The sequence below is a fragment of the Mytilus trossulus genome, chromosome 8 (assembly GCF_036588685.1).
Source record: "Mytilus trossulus isolate FHL-02 chromosome 8, PNRI_Mtr1.1.1.hap1, whole genome shotgun sequence".
NCBI lineage: Eukaryota > Metazoa > Mollusca > Bivalvia > Mytilida > Mytilidae > Mytilus > Mytilus trossulus.
Window position 1 is genome coordinate 45,819,492 of NC_086380.1, and position 22,756 is coordinate 45,842,247.

At 32.3% G+C, this 22,756-nt stretch overlaps 1 protein-coding gene across 5 annotated transcripts in view; it reads right to left on the reverse strand.

Moving 5' to 3' along the window:
* LOC134681024 (mediator of RNA polymerase II transcription subunit 15-like) overlaps positions 1-22,756 on the reverse strand; it is a 112,816-nt gene that overhangs the window by 14,326 nt on the left and 75,734 nt on the right. For 3 of the 5 annotated variants that reach the window (XM_063540394.1, XM_063540397.1, XM_063540398.1), the window contains 5 exons: positions 19,183-19,260; positions 16,657-16,701; positions 10,743-10,831; positions 8,050-8,171; positions 3,133-3,264 (listed from right to left, as the gene is read on the reverse strand). In XM_063540394.1, the coding sequence (XP_063396464.1) occupies positions 3,133-3,264; positions 8,050-8,171; positions 10,743-10,831; positions 16,657-16,701; positions 19,183-19,260 (466 nt within the window). The remainder of the gene's footprint in view (positions 1-3,132; positions 3,265-8,049; positions 8,172-10,742; positions 10,832-16,656; positions 16,702-19,182; positions 19,261-22,756) is intronic. The other 2 variants (XM_063540395.1, XM_063540396.1) reach the window with 2 other exon arrangements.

A 22,756-nucleotide genomic window follows, 5' to 3' on the forward strand; every position in this document is an offset into this window, starting at 1 on the left:
ACCCAACAACGGGTTGTCTGATTCATCTGAAAATTTCATGGCAAATAGATCTTCACCTGATAAACAATTTTACCCCATGTCAGATTTGCTCTAAATGCTTTGGTTTTTGAGTTATAAGCCAAAAACTGCATTTTACCCCTATGTTCTATTTATAGCCATGGCGGCCATCTTGGTTGGTTGGCCGGGTAAAAAAACACAAATTTTAAACTAGATACATTAATGATGATTGTGGCCAAGTTTGGTTTAATTTGGCCCAGTAGTTTCAGAGGAGAAGATTTTTGTAAAAGTTAACGCAGGACGACGACGACGGACGACGACGGATGACGACGGACGACGGACGCAAAGTGATGAGAAAAGCTCACTTGGCCCTTTGGGCCAGGTGAGCTAAAAACATAATGTAACTAAGTTGGGCATAAAGAGGAATAGCCAAATTCATCTAAGGTCAACTTTGCCTGTGAAAAGTGGAACCTTAGTTTTTCAATAACTTCTAAATTCATCAACATGGAATTTTTGAAATAATGTCAAAAATCATGTCAGTACAAAATTTAATATTCACCAAAAACCAATGTAAATTCTCTTGAATGTTTATAAATTTATTACATGTAAATCTGATCCTCATTAAATAATGTCATTGGTAGGCAACAACACAACAGTATTATAGTTTTAAACCAGATGCTCCGCAGGGTGTAGCTTTATACGACCGCAGAGGTTGAACCCTGAACGGTTGGAGCAAGTATGGACACAACATTCAAGCTGGATTCAGCTCTAAATTTGGATTGTGATTAAAAGTTGACACAGCATAGGTTTCTGACACAGAATGAATGTGTTCTAATGAACTTAAAATTTTTGTTTTCTCTTAGAGCAATTCACTATGCTGTTGAATATTAATCCTCTCAAAAAAATGTTTGAAGAAATTTTCTTTTTATTTATGAAATTTCAAATGAGCAAAAATTGAACCCAATTTTTTTAATCACATCCCCCTTTCCCTTATTCCAAAACTAATCTCAATTAAAATTTCTAATGGAGTTTGCAACAATAACTACTCATTTAAATACATCATTAAATATTAAGATGTCAAAAAACTGCTTGTTATCACTGAATGGTAAAGATTATTTTAATTTATCAGTTGGTAGTAAAAAGTGAACATACATTGTATATTGTATATAACAAAGATTTAAGTTGATTCTGGACAAAGAAAGATAACTCCAATTAAAAAAAATTCTTGCTATTGCATTATATTTTGCAATTAGATATTTCTTGCTTACTATTCTGGACAAAGAAAGATAACTCTAATTAAAAAAAAAATTTGCTATTTCACAATATTGTGCAATTAGATATTTCTTGCCATTGTGCAATACTTTGCAATTGAAAAGACTTGCTATTGCACAATACTTAATATAATAATTTAAGATCCTGATTTGGACCAACTTGAAAACTGGGCCCATAATCAAAAATCTAAGTACATGTTTGGATTCAGCATATCAAAGAACCCCAAGATTTCAATTTTTGTTAAAATCAAACTAAGTTTTATTTTGGACCCTTTGGACTTTAATGTAGACCAATTTGAAAACAGGACCAAAAATGAAGAATCTACATACACAGTTAGATTTGGCATATCAAAGAACCCCATTTATTCAATTTTTGATGAAATCAAACAAATTTTAATTTAGACCCCGATTTGGACCAACTTGAAAACTGGGCCAATAATCAAGAATCTAAGTACATTTTTAGATTCAGCATCTCAAAAAACCCAACCAATTCATTTTTTGTCAAAATCAAACTAAGTTTAATTTTGGACCCTTTGGACCTTAATGTAGACCAATATGAAAACTGGACCAAAAGTTAAGAATCTACATACTCAGTTAGATTCGGCATATCAAAGAACCCAGATTATTCAATTTTGATGAAATCAAACAAAGTTTAATTTTGGACCCTTTGCGCTTCTTCCTTAACTGTTAGGACCAAAACTCCCAAAATCAATACCAACCTTCCTTTTATGGTCATAAACCTTGTGTTTAAATTTCATAGATTTCTATTTACTTATACTAACCCTATGGTGCGAAAACCAAGAAAAATGCTTATTTGGGTCCCTTTTTGGCCCCTAATTCCTAAACTGTTGGGACCTAAACTCCCATTATCAATGCCAACTTTCCTTTTGTGGTCATAAACATTGTGTTTAGTTTTCATTGATTTCTATTTACTTAAACTTAAGTTATTGTGCGAAAACCAAGAATAATGCTTATTTGGGCCCTTTTTTGGCCCCTAATTCCTAAACTGTTGAAACCAAAACTCCCAAAATCAATCCCAACCTTTCTTTTGTGGTCATAAACCTTGTGTCAAAATGTCATAGATTTCTATTCACTTTTACTAAAGTTAGAGTGCGAAAACTAAAAGTATTCGGACGCCGACGACGACGCCAACGTGATAGCAAGATACGACGAAAAATTTGAGCGGTTGTATAAAAACTTTTGTAATTTAGTATTTAGAGATAACGTAGGCTATCTGTTTTTATTTTTTTACATTTGAACATACACGTTTTAATGTTTTTACTGTTCTATTGTTAAAATAAACTTTAGACTGTTGGTTGCATATTGTCCAGTTGCAAGTGTTTCATGCATATTTAGAGAAAACATACAAGTTTTGATGTTTTTCTCAGTTCTAATGAATAACTTTAAAGACTGTTGATTGCGAATTGTCCAGTTGCCAGTAATGCATAATTAGAGAGAACACTAAAGTTTTAATGCACAGAGAAAGGGACACTTTGACTCGTTAACTGTATAGTTTAACTAAACATGTTTGCTTACAATTTACATACAATATAGCAGAAATGACGCTCGCACTTAAACTCAATTTTATTCTGCCGGTTTGAAAAAGTACTAACGTGCCTTATTTAAATTTTAAATGAAACGGTAAAATTAGTATACGTTAATGAAATAGCAATAACAAAATAAGGCTTTATATGGACACGTTTGGGGTTTAGTTGAGAAATGGACACGTTTGGGCGTTTTTACAAATGACACGCTTTGGCGCTGTTTCCAACTAGACATGTTTGGGGGAATCGGACATGTTTGGGGGGCACGTTTCTGAGTGTTACATATATAACTGGAAAGAGAACTTTGGTCTATAAATTACCTTCATCTTTATCAGTAGACAATCTCTTTATCATTCTTCGTAATGGTTCTACATAACGTGACAGTTTCTGTAGTTTGTCCAAGTAAGCTTGTTCTTCAACAGATCGTGGAGCAGGACTTGCATGACTCATTGCTTAAATATACAATAGATTTATACATTGAATACAGATAGCTATATTATTAGAAAAAGTTAAATAGCAAAAATACTGAGCTGCAGGGATATCTTAAATCAGAAAGTACCTAATTAAATAGCAAAATTAAAAACTCAAACACATAAAACGAATGGAAAACAAGTCATATAACTGATTTTGTGCATTTTCTCACACAGAATATTTTGACAAAACTTGAAACTACAAATCCGAATTTTAACATTTTATCTTATTCTTTGTCCATAATCTGAAACATACTATAATTCTTGAATAATTCATAGAAAAGTCACCAGAAGAGATAACCTAAAAAAATTGTTAAATTAAGGGGAGATCATTGAACTGGATATTACTATACAATAACAAAATTTTGCGCTCAATTTGTATTTTGTGTAAGTGAGAGAAAAACAAGAAAATAAATGGAAAATATACCTTTATTTTGTTTATATTCCTGAAATTAATTTACATTAAACGTCCCTCCAATATATAGTGGGACTAGAACACATGATTCTGTGAAATCATGGCAAGTCTTTCTGTAATTACTCTAGCCAACTAAGCAGTGTACAAATAAACCTTTAAATAGTCAGGCTATACCTTTTCTTGTAAGCCTTAACTAAGGCTGCTACACAGGGCATGATGTATTGTGGCATGAACTGACCTCATACTTTTATATATATTATTTTTTTGTTTGTCAGGATTTAGACCCATGCTTCTGTGACATCTTGGCAACACCATCTGCAAGAGGGGATTGAACACAGTGCAGGTATTATTGCAAGGATTTCACAGAGCCAATAGTTTAAATCCATGAGAATGAAGAACAAAACCTATTGCTTATGTCATTTGAAAAACAGGCAGAAACACAAAACTTAATGTTGAATTGTTAAAATGAGGTCAAGATCAGATGAGGCCTACCTGACTGAAATGTACACCTTACAAGAATTCCAAGCAACATGTATCATGGTTAAATTTACTTAAGAAATGGACATAATCATGTAACTTTAACCTGGATTGCCAATCCAGGAAATGAGGTTGACATTGGGTGCGACCTGTCTGATGATCTTGTAGACCTTGCAAGAACAAATATACCAAATATATTTGATTACTTATAATAAGTGAGAAACTCGCACATAAAGAAAAACTTTTATGAAGCATTTGCTGAGCCATGAAGATGAGGTGAAGGACAATGGACATAAGAAAGATGAAACATAAGGCATATATGTACAAGGTATGCAGCATCCATGTCTTTCTGAAATATTATGCTTCATACAAAGAGTTTAAGCTGCCACTGAATAGAAATAACTATGTCATGTTTACTTTGACTTTCCTAGCAGACAAGACAAAAACCTGTTTAGCTGTGTCTATCCACCTGAATTCATAACTAGAGGCTCCAAAGAGCCTGTGTCGCTCACCTTGGTCTATGTGAATATTAAACAAAGGAAGCAGATGGATTCATGACAAAATTGTGTTTTGGTGATGGTGATGTGTTTGTAAATCTTACTTTACTAGTCTTGCTGCTAGTTTACATTTATCTCTATCTATAATGAACTTGGCCCAGTAGTTTCAGTGGAAAATGTTAATAAAAATTTACAAATTTTATGAAAATTGTTAAAAATTGACTATAAAGGACAATAACTCCTTAGGGGGTCAATTGACAATTTCGGTCATGTTGACTTATTTGTAAATCTTACTTTGCTGAACATAATTGCTGTTTACAGTTTATCTCTATCTATAATAAAATTTAAGATAATAACCAAAAACAGCAAAATTTCCTTAAAATTACCGATTCAGGGGCAGCAACCCAACAATGGGTTGTCAGATTCATCTGAAAATTATAGGGCAGATAGATCTTGATCTGATTAATAATTTTACCCCCGTGTTGGATTTGCTCTAAATGCTTTGGTTTTTGAGTTATAAGCCAAAAACTGCATTTTACCCCTATGTTCTATTTTTAGCTGTGGCGGCCATCTTGATTTGATAGTCGGGTCACCGGACACATTTTTAAAACAAGATACCCCAAAGATGATGATTGCCAAGTCTGGATTAATTTGGCCCAGTAGTTTCAGAGGAGAAGATTTTTGTAAAAGATAACTAAGATTTACGAAAAATGGTTAAAAATTGACTATAAAGGGCAATAACTCCTAAACGGGTCAATTGACCATTTCGGTCATGTTGACTTATTTGTAAATCCTACTTTACTAAATAGTATTGCTGTTTACAGTTTATCTCTATCTATAATAATATTCAAGATAATAACCAAAAACTGCAAAATTTCCACAAAATTACCAATTCAGGGGCAGCAACCCAACAACCGGTTGACCGATTCATCTGAAAATTTCAGGGCAGATAGATCTTGACCTGATAAACATTTTTACCCCCATGTCAGATTTCCTCTAAATGCTTTGGTTTTTGAGTTATAAGCCAAAAACTGCATTTTACCCCTATGTTCTATTTTTTGCCGTGGCGGCCATCTTGGTTGGATGACAGGGTCACGCCACACATTTTTTAAACTAGATACCCCAATGATGATTGTGGCCAAGTTTGGTTCAATTTGGCCCAGTAGTTTCAGAGGAGAAGATTTTTGTAAAAGATAACTAAGATTTACGAAAAATGGTTAAAAATTGACTATAAAGGGCAATAACTCCTATACAGGTCAACTGACCAATTCGGTCATGTTGACTTATTTGTAAATCCTACTTTACTAAACATTATTGCTGTTTACAGTTTATCTCTATCTATAATAATATTCAAGATAATAACCAAAAACTGCAAAATTTCCACAAAATTACCAATTCAGGGGCAGCAACCCAACAACGGGTTGACCGATTCATCTGAAAATTTCAGGGCAGATAGATCTTGACCTGATAAACATTTTTACCCCATGTCAGATTTCCTCTAAATGCTTTGGTTTTTGAGTTATAAGCCAAAAACTGCAGTTTACCCCTATGTTCTATTTTTAGCCGTGGCAGCCATCTTGGTTGGTTGACCGGGTCACGCCACACATTTTTTAAACTAGATACTCCAATGATGATTGTGGCCAAGTTTGGTTCAATTTGGCCCAGTAGTTTCAGAGGAGAAGATTTTTGTAAAAGATAACTAAGATTTACGAAAAATGGTTAAAAATTGACTATAAAGGGCAATAACTCCTAAACGAGTCAACTGACCATTTCGGTCATGTTGACTTATTTGTAAATCCTACTTTACTAAACATTATTGCTGTTTACAGTTTATCTCTATCTATAATAATATTCAAGATAATAACCAAAAACTGCATAATTTCCACAAAATTACCAATTCAGGGGCAGCAACCCAACAACGGGTTGACCGATTCATCTGAAAATTTCAGGGCAGATAGATCTTGACCTGATAAACATTTTTACCCCATGTCAGATTTCCTCTAAATGCTTTGGTTTTTGAGTTATAAGCCAAAAACTGCAGTTTACCCCTATGTTCTATTTTTAGCCGTGGCGGCCATCTTGGTTGGTTGATTGGGTCACGCCACACATTTTTTAAACTAGATACCCCAATGATGATTGTGGCCAAGTTTGGTTCAATTTGGCCCAGTAGTTTCAGAGGAGAAGATTTTTGTAAAAGATAACTAAGATTTACGAAAAATGGTTAAAAATTGACTATAAAGGGCAATAACTCCTAAACGGGTCAACTGACCATTTCGGTCATGTGACTTATTTGTAAATTCTACTTTACTAAACATTATCGCTGTTTACAGTTTATCTCTATCTATAATAATATTCAAGATAATAACCAAAAACTGCATAATTTCCACAAAATTACCAATTCAGGGGCAGCAACCCAACAACCGGTTGACCGATTCATCTGAAAATTTCAGGGCAGATAGATCTTGACCTGATAAAACATTTTTACCCCATGTCAGATTTCCTCTAAATGCTTTGGTTTTTGAGTTATAAGCCAAAACCTGCATTTTACCCCTATGTTCTATTTTTAGCCGTGGCGGCCATCTTGGTTGGTTGACCGGGTCACGCCACACATTTTTTAAACTAGATACCCCAATGATGATTGTGGCCAAGTTTGGTTCAATTTGGCCCAGTAGTTTCAGAGGAGAAGATTTTTGTAATAGATAACTAAGATTTACGAAAAATGGTTAAAAATTGACTATAAAGGGCAATAACTCCTAAACGGGTCAACTGACCATTTCGGTCATGTTGACTTATTTGTAAATTCTACTTTACTAAACATTATTGCTGTTTACAGTTTATCTCTATCTATAATAATATTCAAGATAATAACCAAAAACTGCAAAATTTCCACAAAATTACCAATTCAGGGGCAGCAACCCAACAACGGGTTGACCGATTCATCTGAAAATTTCATGGCAGATAGATCTTGACCTGATAAACATTTTTACCCCATGTCAGATTTCCTCTAAATGCTTTGGTTTTTGAGTTATAAGCCAAAAACTGCATTTTACCCCTATGTTCTATTTTTAGCCGTGGCGGCCATCTTGGTTGGTTGACCGGGTCACGCCACACATTTTTTAAACTAGATACCCCAATGATGATTGTGGCCAAGTTTGGTTCAATTTGGCCCAGTAGTTTCAGAGGAGAAGATTTTTGTAAAAGTTAACGACGACGGACGACGGACGACAGACGACGGACGACGGACGACGGACGACGGACGACGGACGCAAAGTGATGGGAAAAGCTCACTTGGCCCTTCGGGCCAGGTGAGCTAATAATAAATTGGTTTGCCCATTACTTGTTGATCCTATTGACTGCTATGAAGTATAATCTACAAACCTGGTGTGTTCATGTTGCTACTGGGGGAGGGAACTCCGTACATCCCTTGACCTCTGGCAGCTGGAGAAGGAGGTACCGGTGATGGGGTCATCATAGACATTGGGGAAGATGCTATTTGTGACCTGTGAAGATAATATAAAGTTTTTATGACTATTGACTTACAAATATAATTGTGCATGTACAACATATGTTGTCATTATGAATATAGACACTTACAACTAATTTAAAATGAAAAAAAAACTTTGTTACACAAAACATGCTGATTTTTGGAGAGAACTTGTTTGGCATTATATAGCCCTGTAATAAAAAATATTGTAAAATGTTGTATTTTATCTGCAACATCTCATTGACAAATATTTAAGTCTGCTAAAGATGTCATCAGTAACATGCCAAATCATGTTAAAACCAGATGCTCCACAGGCACAGCGTTATACGACCGCAGAGATCGAACCCTGAACAGTTGGGGCAAGTATGGACACAACATTTAAGCTTGATACAGCTCTGAATTTGGATTCTGATTAAATAGTTAACACAACATAGGTTTCTGACACAGAATGACTGTGGTCTAAGAACTTAAACTTAAAAACTTTAAAATTTTAAATTGGACATTTACCTATTATAGTCCAATATCCAAAATCTAAATACATGGTTAGATTCAGCATATCATAGAACTCCAAGAATTCATTTTTTGATGAAATCAAATAATATTCAATTTTAGACCCTTTAGACCTCAATGTGGACCAATTTGATAACCGGGCCCACATATTAAAAAATCTGAATACATGGTTAGATTCAGCATATTGAAGAACCCCATATATTCAATTTTTGTTCAAATTTGGACCAACTTGAAAACTGGGGCTATAATAAATATTCTAAGTACATGTTTAGATTCAGCATATCAAAGAACCCCAAGAATTCAACTTTTGTTAAAATCAAACTAAGTTTAATTTTGGACCCTTTGGTCCTTAATGTAAAACAATTTGAAAACAGGACCAAAAATTAAGAATCAGAACACACGGTTAGATTTGCCATATCAAAGAACCCCAATAATTATTTTTTTTATGAAATCAAACAAAGTTTAATTTTGGCCCCTTTTGGCCCCTAATTCCTAAACTGTTAGGATCAAAACTCTCAAAATCAATCCCAACCTTCCTTTTGTGGTCATAAACCTTGTGTTAAAATTTCATAGATTTCTATTTACTTATACTAAAGTTATTGTGCAAAAACCAAAAAAAATGCTTGTGTTTAAATTTCATAGATTTCTTTTAACTTATACTAAAGTTATAGTGCGAAAACCAAATGTCTTCTGACGACGCCAACGTCATACCAATAAACAACCAACAAATTTTCAATATATGCGGTCGTATAAAAATTGAGAGAGAGAAAACCTGCAAAATAATTTGTTTGAGATCGTATAAAGTGCTACTTATTGCAAGGCCTTTTTTTAAGCAAGTCAGTGCTTTTAGGTATTTCTTATCAAATATAGTCTTTTTGATCATGAAATATCTGCCAATTAAATTAAAACAAATAAAAAAAGTAAATCAATTAATTAATTAATCTGCTCTAATACAATTTATGTTTTAACAGACTATAAAAAAGTCTGATAAAATGTAAATTGTATAAGAGCAGATTAAATAAAACGTTTGTAAAGTTGAAGACACATTTTTAAAACGTATTATAGCCAATCTAAAAAATAAGGAAATGAGACAATTACCCACCATAGTTCAAATGACAAGGATATAAGCAATTATCAGTCACTGTGCAGCTTCAACAATGAAAAAAAACCCATAAAGTATAGTCAAATTGCACAGTTCATTTTAAGAGGGTAAGCTAGGTCTTTTATCAAATGGTACAAATACAATATCATTTCGACAGATATTCTGGAAAGGACAATTGACCATTAGCCTTAACAGCAAAGTCAGTTAGCATCCAATAAATTGAGAATGGAAATGGGGAATGTGTCAAAGAGACAACAACCCGACCATAGAACAGACAACAGCAGAAGATCACCAACAGGTCTTCAATGCAGTGAGAAATTCAAATTCATTTTGACCATTAGTAAAGGTCAATGATATAAAAAAAATAACCAACATAACACCATAGACACAGTTTCACATATAAATATTTGACTTGACATTTTACATATACATTTTTCATGTCTTTCCTCCCGAAACATATCACACAAGAAAGAACAGAAAAACAAGGATAAATAAAAGTATAAAAATAAAAATAAAAATAGAAAAGAGAATGTTTTTTCCAAGTTTACCCATGCTGTTCAAACACACTTGTTTACCGATAATGAAATCTGCAGCTATGAAAACTGTAAAAGTATAATTTCTTCAAAATATTGTGTAGTTTTATAATTGTAAGTAAAATGGTGTTCAACCCTATGTCATTTTAATCCTATGTAATTTAAATCCAATTTCTTAGCATGGAGTATTTTTTTCTTATTAAACCATTATAATTCATGTGGCCTTATTAAAGTTAAATAATCTAGATCATTTTTTTCTGTGTTCTTGGTTTTTTTCTATCATGCATTGATTTATTCTGGGTTATTCTGTTGTTGAAGAGAAGTACAATGAATAACAATTTGTTTACTGTTTTTCAGGTTGCAAGTTATTTAACAATAATAAATACTTTATTCTCTGGACTACTTCCAGTTATCTGTACCATATATATAATATATAACCTACATAGGTGGCGCTGGTGAGTGGACCATAGATTGTGGGTTCTGAGACTGCATGGTCTGTTGTGGTCCTGCAGCTGCATTCTGATTCATATTCTGTAATAAATAAAGTCATGATTCCATAATTTTTATCAAAGATTTGATTGAGATATATTTGCTGAAAGAATTTTTTGTAAACTAGAGGGTAAATAAACTCATCATAGATACCAGGATTAAAATTTGTCTGTACGCCAGACACAAGTTTCGTCTACAAAAGACTCACCATTGACGCTCAAATCCCCAAAAAATTAAAAAGGCCAAATAAAATATGAAGTTGAAGAGCATTGGGGACTTAATTCCTAAAAGTTTTGCCAAATACATTTTAAACCATTCCAATTGCGGTGGTGACACTGCTATAATTTTTATTGTGCAAGAGAAGACAGGTTCAAAGTTTTACACAACTTCAACCTATGCACCATTTTCATGTCAAGTTGTGGAGATCTGGGATGAAAAGTATAGGAAATTTAAGAAACCCACTTTCAACCTCCCGCCTGCTCATCTGCCTACACCACCATACATACTAAATGTCAGTTTTGAACTTCATCCAACCCAGCCAAAACAGTTTGATGTGGACATATTACAGTGGTTTGGCTCACATGTGCCCAGTACAATATGTAATAAAGTTCGCAGATAAACCCAGGTCCTTGTACTGATGTTTACACTTACTGAATAACTCATTACTGAGATGGGTGTCCTAGTTGTCCAATGCATGATATTCTTAACACTCCAAAGCACCTGTTGTAATTCTTGGTGTTTGTTATGAAAATTTGTACATCCCAAAACTTAAGTTAAAACGTTAGGTATATGTTTTTTTTTCTTTTTCTTGTATATTTCAAATCTATTTATCTGTTACTTAGATGTAAGTCTTATGCTTAACCATCCAAAACATCTGCTATCCTGGTTAACTTAAATATTGTGTGGCCTCTCAATTTTTCAATGACTTATTCAAATTTGTTAATTTAGTTTGTCTAATCAAACTTTGATGACATAACATTAAATGATCAGACTTATTGGATGACAAAAATTATAATTTTAATTGTAGTACATGCTTTACTTAGTTTAATATGTAGTATATAACATAGTACATATCATATCCACTTACAAGTTTTATGTCATTTATAAATTGTACAGAAATATGATAATCAAATGAAAACATATCTGATAACCACTTCATTTTATTTCTAATTATATTTAAGACCAAAAAATGTATTCATTATGATCAGTTTCAATGACAATGTTTAAATATTAAATAAAATAACAAATTTATTAAAAAAAAACTTAGATTGAAAGTAGGGGTTTTGCATGTAGGTACATTATATCTAGATAATAATTCTGAAACCCCTATTCTAGTGTTTTTAAATTTTTTTTCAATTTTGATTTCTTTTAAATAAAATTTACTTCAAACAGCATCCTTCTTAAACTTAAATAACAAACTGTTGACACAGAGGTATGTCTCGCCTGAATGCATATACAGAAATCATAATGGCAATACTCATGAAACTGTTGTGAACATATTTTGGTACATGATCGTTGTCTGGTGTTTAGATAAACTGTGATGTTTTGAATATAAATTCAGTGGTGAAAGAAGTTTAGTCTATTTAAAAATATAATATTGATGTGATCACTTTGTACTTTATTAGTTTCTATAATTGCAAAAACCTGAAAATGCTAAGGTAAAAGCATACTTTTAATAAATTCGCCAAAGTTCATTACAAACTTTCGTGTATGAGTTATCCTTTCTGGAATGGTAAATACTCCATGAATAAACCCTTTAAATGTGTGTTCAATGTTGTTTGAATATTGTATGATAAATTGTCTGAATTAACTTATGTTAGTCTGTGAATTACTTCAGTTACTTTCATTTCATCTTGATATAAATTCTGTGAGTCATATTGGAAAAGAGTGTGTTTTGACGTAAGTCGGGACTTTGGAATAAAAACTTGGAAAGCAAAACTTGAATGCCCAGCTGATCGGATGTTTTTCCGATAGCAAAGCCTTTTTCTAAACTCAAGATCAATTTAGATCCATTATTCAATGAGTGTAAGCTTGTTAAGTTAAAGAACATATGTTTATGTTATATACAGAGATCCAGTAATTATTTTGTCATAAAACAATAAAATTTGTGTCTGAGTCAATGTTATTTAAATCTAGGGGGTTTCCACATTTATATTTGGCAACCTATTGATATTCTATTGATATTAATAAATATTTAAGGTATTTAACACAGATGATTTGATTATATAACTGTTGTATTAAGATTGATTGTTATATTTTATGTTTTCATGAAAGTCTGAAGTAATAATAATGATTAAGAAATTGCAGAACTTTCTTTACTTTTTATTTGCATTTTGAATAGTTTTGACAAACCGCTTGCAAAACGCATACATTCAAAATAAAACTATAAAATGTATAATATGCAAATTATTGAGAGTTTATGAAGCATGACTAAAGGTAAAGGGCCAAATAATTCCATTAAAATAAGATGTGCCCATGCTTATACAACTGCATACTACATACCAGACATGCATTGACTTAACTTCTACCATTCAGGCGAGATATTTTTTTTACTTTTTGGAGAAAAACTGAGAATGGTGTACTTATTTGCTAACCAGCAACTTATAGAAAGTACAATGTGATTCCTATTGTTAAACACTATATGATAGCAAATATTATTTTAATTATAAATCTATATTAGATTTGTAAGAGATTTGTAAGATGAACAATTGATTTCCACCTAGCTTTCATTTAGGTAAAAGTCTAATCAATGCTGGTATCAGTATTTATTATACAAAGTTAGATCAAATTCCCAATATAAAATTGACAATATTGCAACTGTAATTCTATAAAAAGAAATCAATTTATCATCATCATCTTTTGCATTTAAAAATACAATTCTTCATGCGAAATTCTTTATTTTTAATGTCTAAAAAAATCATCTCCTCTTTTAAATTTTTAGGTTTACTTCCCAAGAAGAATATCAAAGATGTGAAAAACAGCTTTCTGGTCAATTAAAAATGTTCCTTGAAACAAAAGGAAAGGTCATACAATTTAAAAAAAAAAGTCTTCAGGTATTAAAGATTGATAATAAAGTCTAAAATCCTTATAATTGACAATATTAAGTCAGAAAACACCTGGTATCACTTTGTAATACTTCAACAATATCATGTAGAAACTTACATAAACTGCAGGAATAAATTTGTTGCATCTTTTTTGACTAGAATGATTTTACAAAACTTAACATGCTTTTGCTGCAACAGCTGCCTTTTTGTCTGATTTCCCTTAAAAAAATAGCTAACCATGGGACCTTGGCATTGTCATTAATACCATCATTGTATGGAATAAAACATAAATCCAATTTTCAATATAAAGGGGCATAAGTCTAAAACAGTAACTGAGTATGGGACTCACTGCCCAAATTTTAACTCTCTATCTGTGAGTTTTTATTTTTAGCACTGAGTATGTGTTTCATATATATAGATTGCATGAGGAAAACTAAATTAAGATTGCCAAAACAAAAAAGGGACAGACAGAAGGACAGATGGTCTGGTTGCAGGGCATAAAAAACATGGGAGAAAACTCTTTTTACAGAAATGATTCATCAAGTCATAAAACGTACAAAAAATAAATTGCAGACGCCGCACAAAACCAGGTTCAAATTTTCCTGCTATTAGTAAGCAATCTTTTATTTGTTTTCTTTTTTTAATTATTTCTGTTTCTTAGTATTTCTGGAGGAAGGGTGGGTTATACAGCATTGAGATTTAATTATTAAAATAAACTGTTTGGATTTCTGTACAAAAAGTCATTTACAAAAATACTTCAGAATTTCAATAGTTCTTAAATGCTGCAGGATCTAAGAAGATGTCAGATAATACTGGGCAGACTGAGTAGGATTTGACAGGTAAGCCAGGGGAATTAAATCATCTTTGGAATACATTTGCATGTCAATCTATTGATTGTTTTAACTACAAAATCTTCATATAACAGTTTAAGTATGCCTCACTTGTTACCAGTATGGTATTATATTATAAGTTGAGGAGTATAACTATCTGAAAAATCCATATGAGACCAAAAAATAGGAATTAAAACAACAACATGATCTGCTGTTTTGTAGTCTGGTGGTTTTATGATTCAAAATATTGCATAAGTCTTGTAATACTGTATCCCACGGAATATAACTGTCGTCTCAGCTTTAACTTTATAATGCAAGTTTAAAAGTATGAAGGAAATCAATTTGTCTGCCTACATATAAAAGGTAGTTCATTAACATTCAGACAAGGAAATGATTGCCATAAAGTGGGAGGTTTGGCATGCCATTAAACCAGGTTCAACCTACCATTTTTCTTTTAATGTATTGTACCAATTCAGGAATATGGCTATTGTTATCAAATACTTTGTTTCTATGTGTATTGTCGTTTGTTCTTGTTGCACTTCAATGTGCCTGTTGTTCCTTTGTTTTCCTCTAATAGTCTTATGTGTTTCCCCATGATTTTGGTTTGTAACCGGATTTATTTTCTCTATTTATTTTATGTCTTTTGAATACCAGTATACTACTCATAGGATGGAGGGATGACTCCGCAAACCTATAGCGCAGGATATAACAAGAGGCTCCCTAGAACCTTATTCACTCCCCTTGTAAAACATGCAATTTAAAAATTTATTTTACTTCAATTACGTTTGCCTATTCTTCCAGTTAATGATTTTTGAAATAATTGGCAAAGTTATAGAAATCAATTAAATGAAAAATTGTTCATAAAAAGGCAATGTATCCTGCAAGGAGTCAAATGATTTGGCCTTGTTGACATAATTACTTGTAGATATCAAATTATTAATCTATTTACTTTTCAAAGTGTTTTTTAGCTGATAATGTTTTTTAAGATAGGTAAAATTCATCACTTTAGGAAAATTAACTCCTATAAGGACAAAATTGACAATTTCAGCTGTACTGAACATTCTTACTGTTCACAGAACCTCTCGATTTTTGTATCAGCAAAATACTAATAAATAGATAAAAAAACATCTTTCAAATATTTTCACTATTTAAACGCTCTTATAAATGTATCTGTTTAAGTAGTCACAGGCTATTTGAGAACTCCAACATAAGCTTAATTTAAGTCAGTGTAAAATCAGTGCAACTTGCTTGTATTTATACTCCCCAAGACAATCTTTTCTGACAGCTATGATTGTAGGCCAATTTATAGTCTAGATCATAACTCAATATGTAAATCTGAGTATAAGACAATTAAGTGTAAGCTGCACAATATAGTGACCTCCTATTTACAGGATGATCCTATACTTTCATAGATGCACTTGTAAATCTTTAATATTATAGGATAAAAGGAAGCTTAGTGTATGAAAACTGAAATTGCAAGTAAAACTAACAAATAAGTATGGAAGCTTCAACATTTAATCACAGCAACTGAAATACTGAGCATGTGACCCTCATTTAAGCACATGTATTTTAAAATGTGGGAGTCTTTCATAGAAGACTTGTGTTACCTGTCATCTCCATCTCCTTTCTTGGAATGTTTGCAAAGTGTTCATGAGTAAAATCACTCCTCATGAATATGCATGAAATATTTCTACTGGATGTTAAGCTTATTATAATAATCAACCAATCAATTTACATACACTAAAAAGTCATTTACAATTATGTTCTTTGGTCTATGACAGATATTAGTTCTTTCATTTGCAATCATACCAGATCTTCTTGTACTATCATTTTATAATCAAAAACATTTTAATGTTTGAGATGAGTAGAAGGATGAAACTGGTTTTAGTCTAATCTTTGTCCAAATGATTTCCATTTTTTTTACCAAAAGTGAGATGCAGATGAAGGGGTACAATTCATAGATGTAAACAATTCCCAGAGTTAGAATTCTTACCTGTCTTTGCATTCCTGGCTGTACCTGCTGGTTGAAACCCATTTGCTACAACGAAATAAGAACAAATAAACTATAATACAAATAAGGATAACTCCTTAACGTTGCTTTAAATGCTGATGTCAATGCTGGTTGCCTTCAGCTTGTTTACAGATCTGACAAATTTATCCCATATTTGGGGGGAAAAACATGAACTAGGAGTCTCAGTTAATAACCTCTATATACATTGAAATATCTTAGCTCAAATCTATATCAAAGTCCAACACTGGTCACTTATAAAACCAGTTTAGTAACATTTGGTAGGCACCTACTCAAGTGCAACCATACAATACGATAAACTTCATAGGAAAAAGAATTTTCACACAATCCCCATTTCTTCATATCTTTTTATAGGTTACCACTGAGTTTAAGGTTACAAATCTAATGCCTGTGATCATATTGGTTGGTTAAAGAACCACAATGGTAAACATTATTTTTCATTTTGATTAAAATAGAACTATTTTTTTACATTGTCATTTTGTCATTACTTATCAGCAACACAAGCAACAAGGCAAGTTTTTGATTTCATCTTCTTTAGTAGTAATAAGGGAAATTCAGATTACAATGTTTACTGCCAATGTGATGGAAATCTAGGCTCTTTACTACTAAAAATTTGTAAGGGTTCCGCAGAACCCAGTGTCTCGCCTATATTTGCTGTAAATCGCAGGCTCAACAACAATGAGGAAAAAAATCAATAAAAATATTCCTCTTGTTACTATTTTATGATTGTAAGAAAATCTAAGTCCATTTAAAAGTAAATTACAGAAAAAAACGGAGTAATCTTTTTACAAACTTTACTTCTGGATACAATCTTATGATCATAAATAAGCTTCTGTCCAAGTTTGGTACAAACCCAGGATAGTTTAAGAAAGTTATAAAAATTTTAAAAACTTTAACCACAGAGTGAATGTAATGGTTCCCTGCAGAAAAACTAAGTCCATTTAAAAGTAAAATATGGAAAAAATGGATTTATTTATTTACAAAATTTACTTCTGGATACTATCTTATGATCATAAACAAGCTTCTGTCCAAGTTTGGTACAAACCCAGGATAGTTTAAGAAAGTTATTAAAATTCTAAAAACTTTAACCACAGAGTGAATGTAATGTTTCCCCGCAGAAAAATCTAAGTCCATTTATAAGTAAAATACGGAAAAAATGGAATTTTATTTTTACAAAATTTACTTCGGGATACTATCTTATGATCATAAAAATTCTGTCCAAGTTTGGTACAAACCCATGATACTTGGAGAAAGTTATTAAAATTCTAAAAACTTTAACCACAGAGTGAATGTTTTGTTTCCCAGCAGAAAAAACTAAGTCCATTTATAGTAAAATACGGAAAAAATGGAATTAAATTTTTAAAAAATTTACTTCTGGATACTAACTTATGATCATAAACAAGCTTCTGTCAAAGTTTGGTAGACATCCAGTATAGTTTAAGAAAGTTATTAAAATTGCAAAAACTTTAACCACAGAGTGAATATTTGTTGACGCCGACGCCGACGGAATGTAGGATCGCTTTGTCTCGCTTTTTCGACTAAAGTCGAAAGCTCGACAAAAACTGAAAATACCCATAGAGATTAGGTAAGACAAAAATGTTTAAATATTGTTGCTCTGGTAACAGAATTAAAATAGACCAAGGTACAAACTGGTATCATTTGTACTCTATATTTTTTTAACAGGTAAGGGTAGGACATTCTGGTACTCTGTCAAGTAAAGAAATTAAATCCAGCTAATACTCCATAAAATTTGGGGGGAAATTCACTGTTTATATTTTCTATACACAACATAACCATCAGAAAACTGAACTTTTCCCCCAAATTGCACCGGTTATATATTTGATTTTTCAAAATTTTCTGCATCAATGTATGTATTCAAAATGCAGTTTCACATATTACATCTAAATAAACAGAAAATAACTGGAAAATATTATGCGTTTTCACAAGCTCCACTTTTGAAAATGAACAAATTAAAATAAACAAATTCAACAAATTCAATCCACGATTTTTAGTTGGAACAGGTTGTGAGTGTACTTTGCAGTTTTCATGTACCTGGTTTGTATCTAGCTTAATGAACTAGTGCATTCAAAGAATAATAGCAACAATAAATTATGGGTGACGGTCAAAGTTTAAAGGGTGTAACTAGTGCATTCAAGGATTAATAGGAACAATAAATTAAAGGTGAAGGTCAAAGTTTACAGGGTGTAACAAGAGCATTCAATGAATAATAGAAACAATAAATAAATTATAGGTAAAGGTCAAAGTTGAAAGGGTGTAACTAGTGCATTCAAGGAATAGCAGAAACAATAAATTAAAGGTGAAGGTCAAAGTTTACAGGGTGTAACAAGTGCATTCAAGAATAATAGAAACAATAAATTATAAGTGAAGGTCAAAGTTTACAGGGTGTAACAAGTGCATTCAATTAATAATAGGAACACTAAGTTATGTGAAGGTCAAAGTATACAGGGTGTAACAAAGTAAAGAGCTTACAGAAGCAGCTGGTAGGACCTGAGATACCTGTTGTTGTGGTACATGCTGAGCTGAGGTTACAATGAAAGCATCTTGTCTCTACAATGTAAAATATAATGTCAGCCCAAACAAGAGTGCACACACTGAAATGTCTCGCCTTCTTTACTAATCATTGATATTATGTTGATAGTCCTAAAAATAAAGCTTTATTACAACTGTCCCATAAACTCATCATTAACTAAGAAGACTAAACATTGATCAATGAATCATGAAAAAGGGGATCAAGGTCAGATGAACCATGCCAGGCTGACATATACAGCTAAGAATTCTTCCATACAACAAATATAGTTGACCTATTGCTTATAAATTAAGAAAAACAGACCAAAACACAAAAAGTTAACAGAGCAATGAACCCTGAAAATGAGGTCAAGGTCAAATAAAACTTGCATGACTGACATATAGATCATAAAATATTTCCATACACCAAATATAGTTGACCTTTTGCATATAGTATTAGAAAAATAGACAAAAACTCAAAAACTTAACTATAACCACTGGACCATGAAAATGAGGTCAAGGTCAGATGACATCTGCCAGTTGGACATGTTCACCTTACAGTCCTTCCATACACCAAATATACTAGACCTATTGCTTATAGTATCTGAGATATGGACTTGACAGCCAAAACTTAACCTTGTTCCCTGATCCATTGAAATGAGGTAGAGGTCAAGTGAAAACTGTCTGACGGGCATGAGGACCTTGCACATACCAAATAAAGTTATCCTTTAACTTATAATAAAAGAGAATTTAACATTACAAAAAATCTTAACTTTTTTTTCAAGAAGCCACTGAACCATGAAAATGAGGTCAAGGACATTGGACATGTGACTGACGGAAACTTTGTAACATAAGGCATCTATATACAAAGTATGAAGCATCCAGGTCTTCAACCTACCAAAATATAAAGCTTTTAAGAAGTTAGCTAACGCTGCCACCACTGCTGCCAGATCACTATCCTTATGTTGAGCTTTCTGCAACAAAAGTTGCAGGCTGGACAAAAACTAGGGTGTTAAAAGAGTGCTTTGTTGTTCACAAGTATTGTAATGAAGGGTTTTTGAAGAATCTAAAAAGGTTAAGGTTTACACATATTCTAACTTTGGACTCAGTATTACTGCGTGTATTGCTGTCTGTTTGTTTATTAAATACTGGCTAGAGGTGTATAGCGAGGGCGGAGTTCTCAGTAACACATATTTAACCCTGCAGCTTTTTTTGTGCCTGTCCCAAGTTAGGAATCTTGTTGGTCTTGTGTGTTTTTTAATTTTAGTTCATTTATATGTTTTGAAGTTTAGTGTTACCTCCATTTTCACTGTACTAGTACACATTTTGTTAAGAGCCATCTGAAGCCTGCCTACTGGGTGCCAGATTTTCTCACTTTGTTGAAGACCTATTGGTGTCCTCAAGCTTTTTTCTGCTATTTGGTTAGGTTGTTGTCTCTTAAAACATTCTCTGTTTCAATTCGCTGTTTTAAAATGTCATGTTTGACAAACAAAAAAATCTCTTAAAATTCTTTTTTTCCCCCTAGTAATGAGGATCAGAACATGACCAAAATGTATGTGGAAAGTGTGCAGTGTGGGTTGTTCTGAATCACTCATATAAAAACTACAAACTTAAGGGGCTTCAGCTTTAACTTAACAGTGAAATACATTAAGGTATTACAGACATCAAATATGCTGTATATAATGCTGTAGTTGAACTGGATTGTAAAACATCACAATTTCTATTAAATCACTTCTTAAGGTGTGAATATATCGGTCACTTGGCTTAAGGATATTCCCTGAGAAATGTTAGACACATGATTTGTTTTAGAATACTTCTAATCTTCCTGTTCAAATTTATGCTCATTGTAGTGAGAAAAAAAAAATGAAATTGAACAATACATAAAAAAAGATAACAGGAATTGTTTTTAAAAATGTTTCCCTGAACTGATTATTACTATTAATTAGGCATATTAGATAACTGATAAATTGATCAGCTGTTATGGTACATACATACCTCCTTTACATGAGTTATCTTTTACTTAATTTAATCAGTGTCATTTTTGGAGAAGGTGTTTGATAGAAGTTGATTTTCTAAATGATAATTCCTTAAAAGAGGTAAAGTCGAGAAATTTTTCCTAAATAAAATTGAGAAAGGAAATGGTGAATGTAACAAAGCGACAACAACCCGACTATAAAGCAGACAACAGCTGAAAGCCACAAATGGGTCTTCAATGTAGAGAGAATTCCCACACCGGTAGGTGTCCTTCAGCTGGACCCTAAAAAATATGTATACTAGTACAGTCATGACAGTGATAATAGACGTCATACTTAACTCCGAATTTAATACACAAGTAACTAAAATTTTAAAACATACAAGACTAACAAAGGCAAGAGGCTCCTTACTTGGGACAGGCGCAAAATTGCGGCGGGGTTAAACATGTTTATGAGATCTCAACCCTAAGCTACCGATCCTTAAACCCTTTTGGAATCCTTTATATTTTTTATTATTCTTAGTAACAATGGTGGTACTATGGTGATCATATTTTATTGCAGCTTTAAAATACACTATTCAAAAACAAATAATTAAATACTAATACATCATGTATCCCCAATAAAATAAAAAAGAAAACAATACATCGTGTTGTTATGATTATCTCTCTGATTTATCAAAGTACTAATTGCAAATGTATTTGCCCATACAAGTTTATTAAAATAAAATCTGATTGAAAAAAAAAAAACAGCTTGAAAGCAATATATCATGAAACTGATGGCGTTACACAATGCTTTGGTTAGTTTCTCTCTCATTACATCACCAGAAATGTCAAAGTGCTAAACAGAAAGATCATCGAAAATCAACAATTTCTATCAATTCTACTGATGAAACTACTCCTAACTATTCCTTACATTAAAGTACATTGAAATCATGTACTTTTAACTGCACTCTTAAGGACAATGTTGGCTAACACAATACATGTAAAACAGGTAAATATCATGTAATAAGTATGAAAAGTCTGCAGGAAAATCCTTGATTTATTATTAAAATGTTTTTAAAAGTTTTTTAATTACAGCTAGCCTTTTCAAGTGTTTTATAAGAGGACTAATTTAAGTAGAAATGATTCAGATATTACATAATTTCTAGGAAGTAATGAAATTAACTGAATATAAAGATACCAATTACTCAATTCTATGTGGAGATTTACATCTTAGCTATCATATTTTGTTCTCCTAGTCAGACTCAAAATTATGGCTGGGCTGCATTTGAAGTTAACAATGGTTTATATCCTTGTTTTATACATATATGTACTTAAATAAGACAACAGTGCACACACTGAAATGTCAACTTCTTTACTGACCATTGAATTTATGCTAATAGTCCTAAATATAAAGATTAACAACAAGTATCACATAAACATTATCAAAGAAAATGAGGTCAAAGTCAGATAAACCAAACTGGAAATATATGAACACCTTATCATTCATATCGTTCCATAAACCAGGAAAACTTAACACTGACCAAAGAATCGTGGAAATGTAAAAAAGAAAGCCATGCCAGAAAT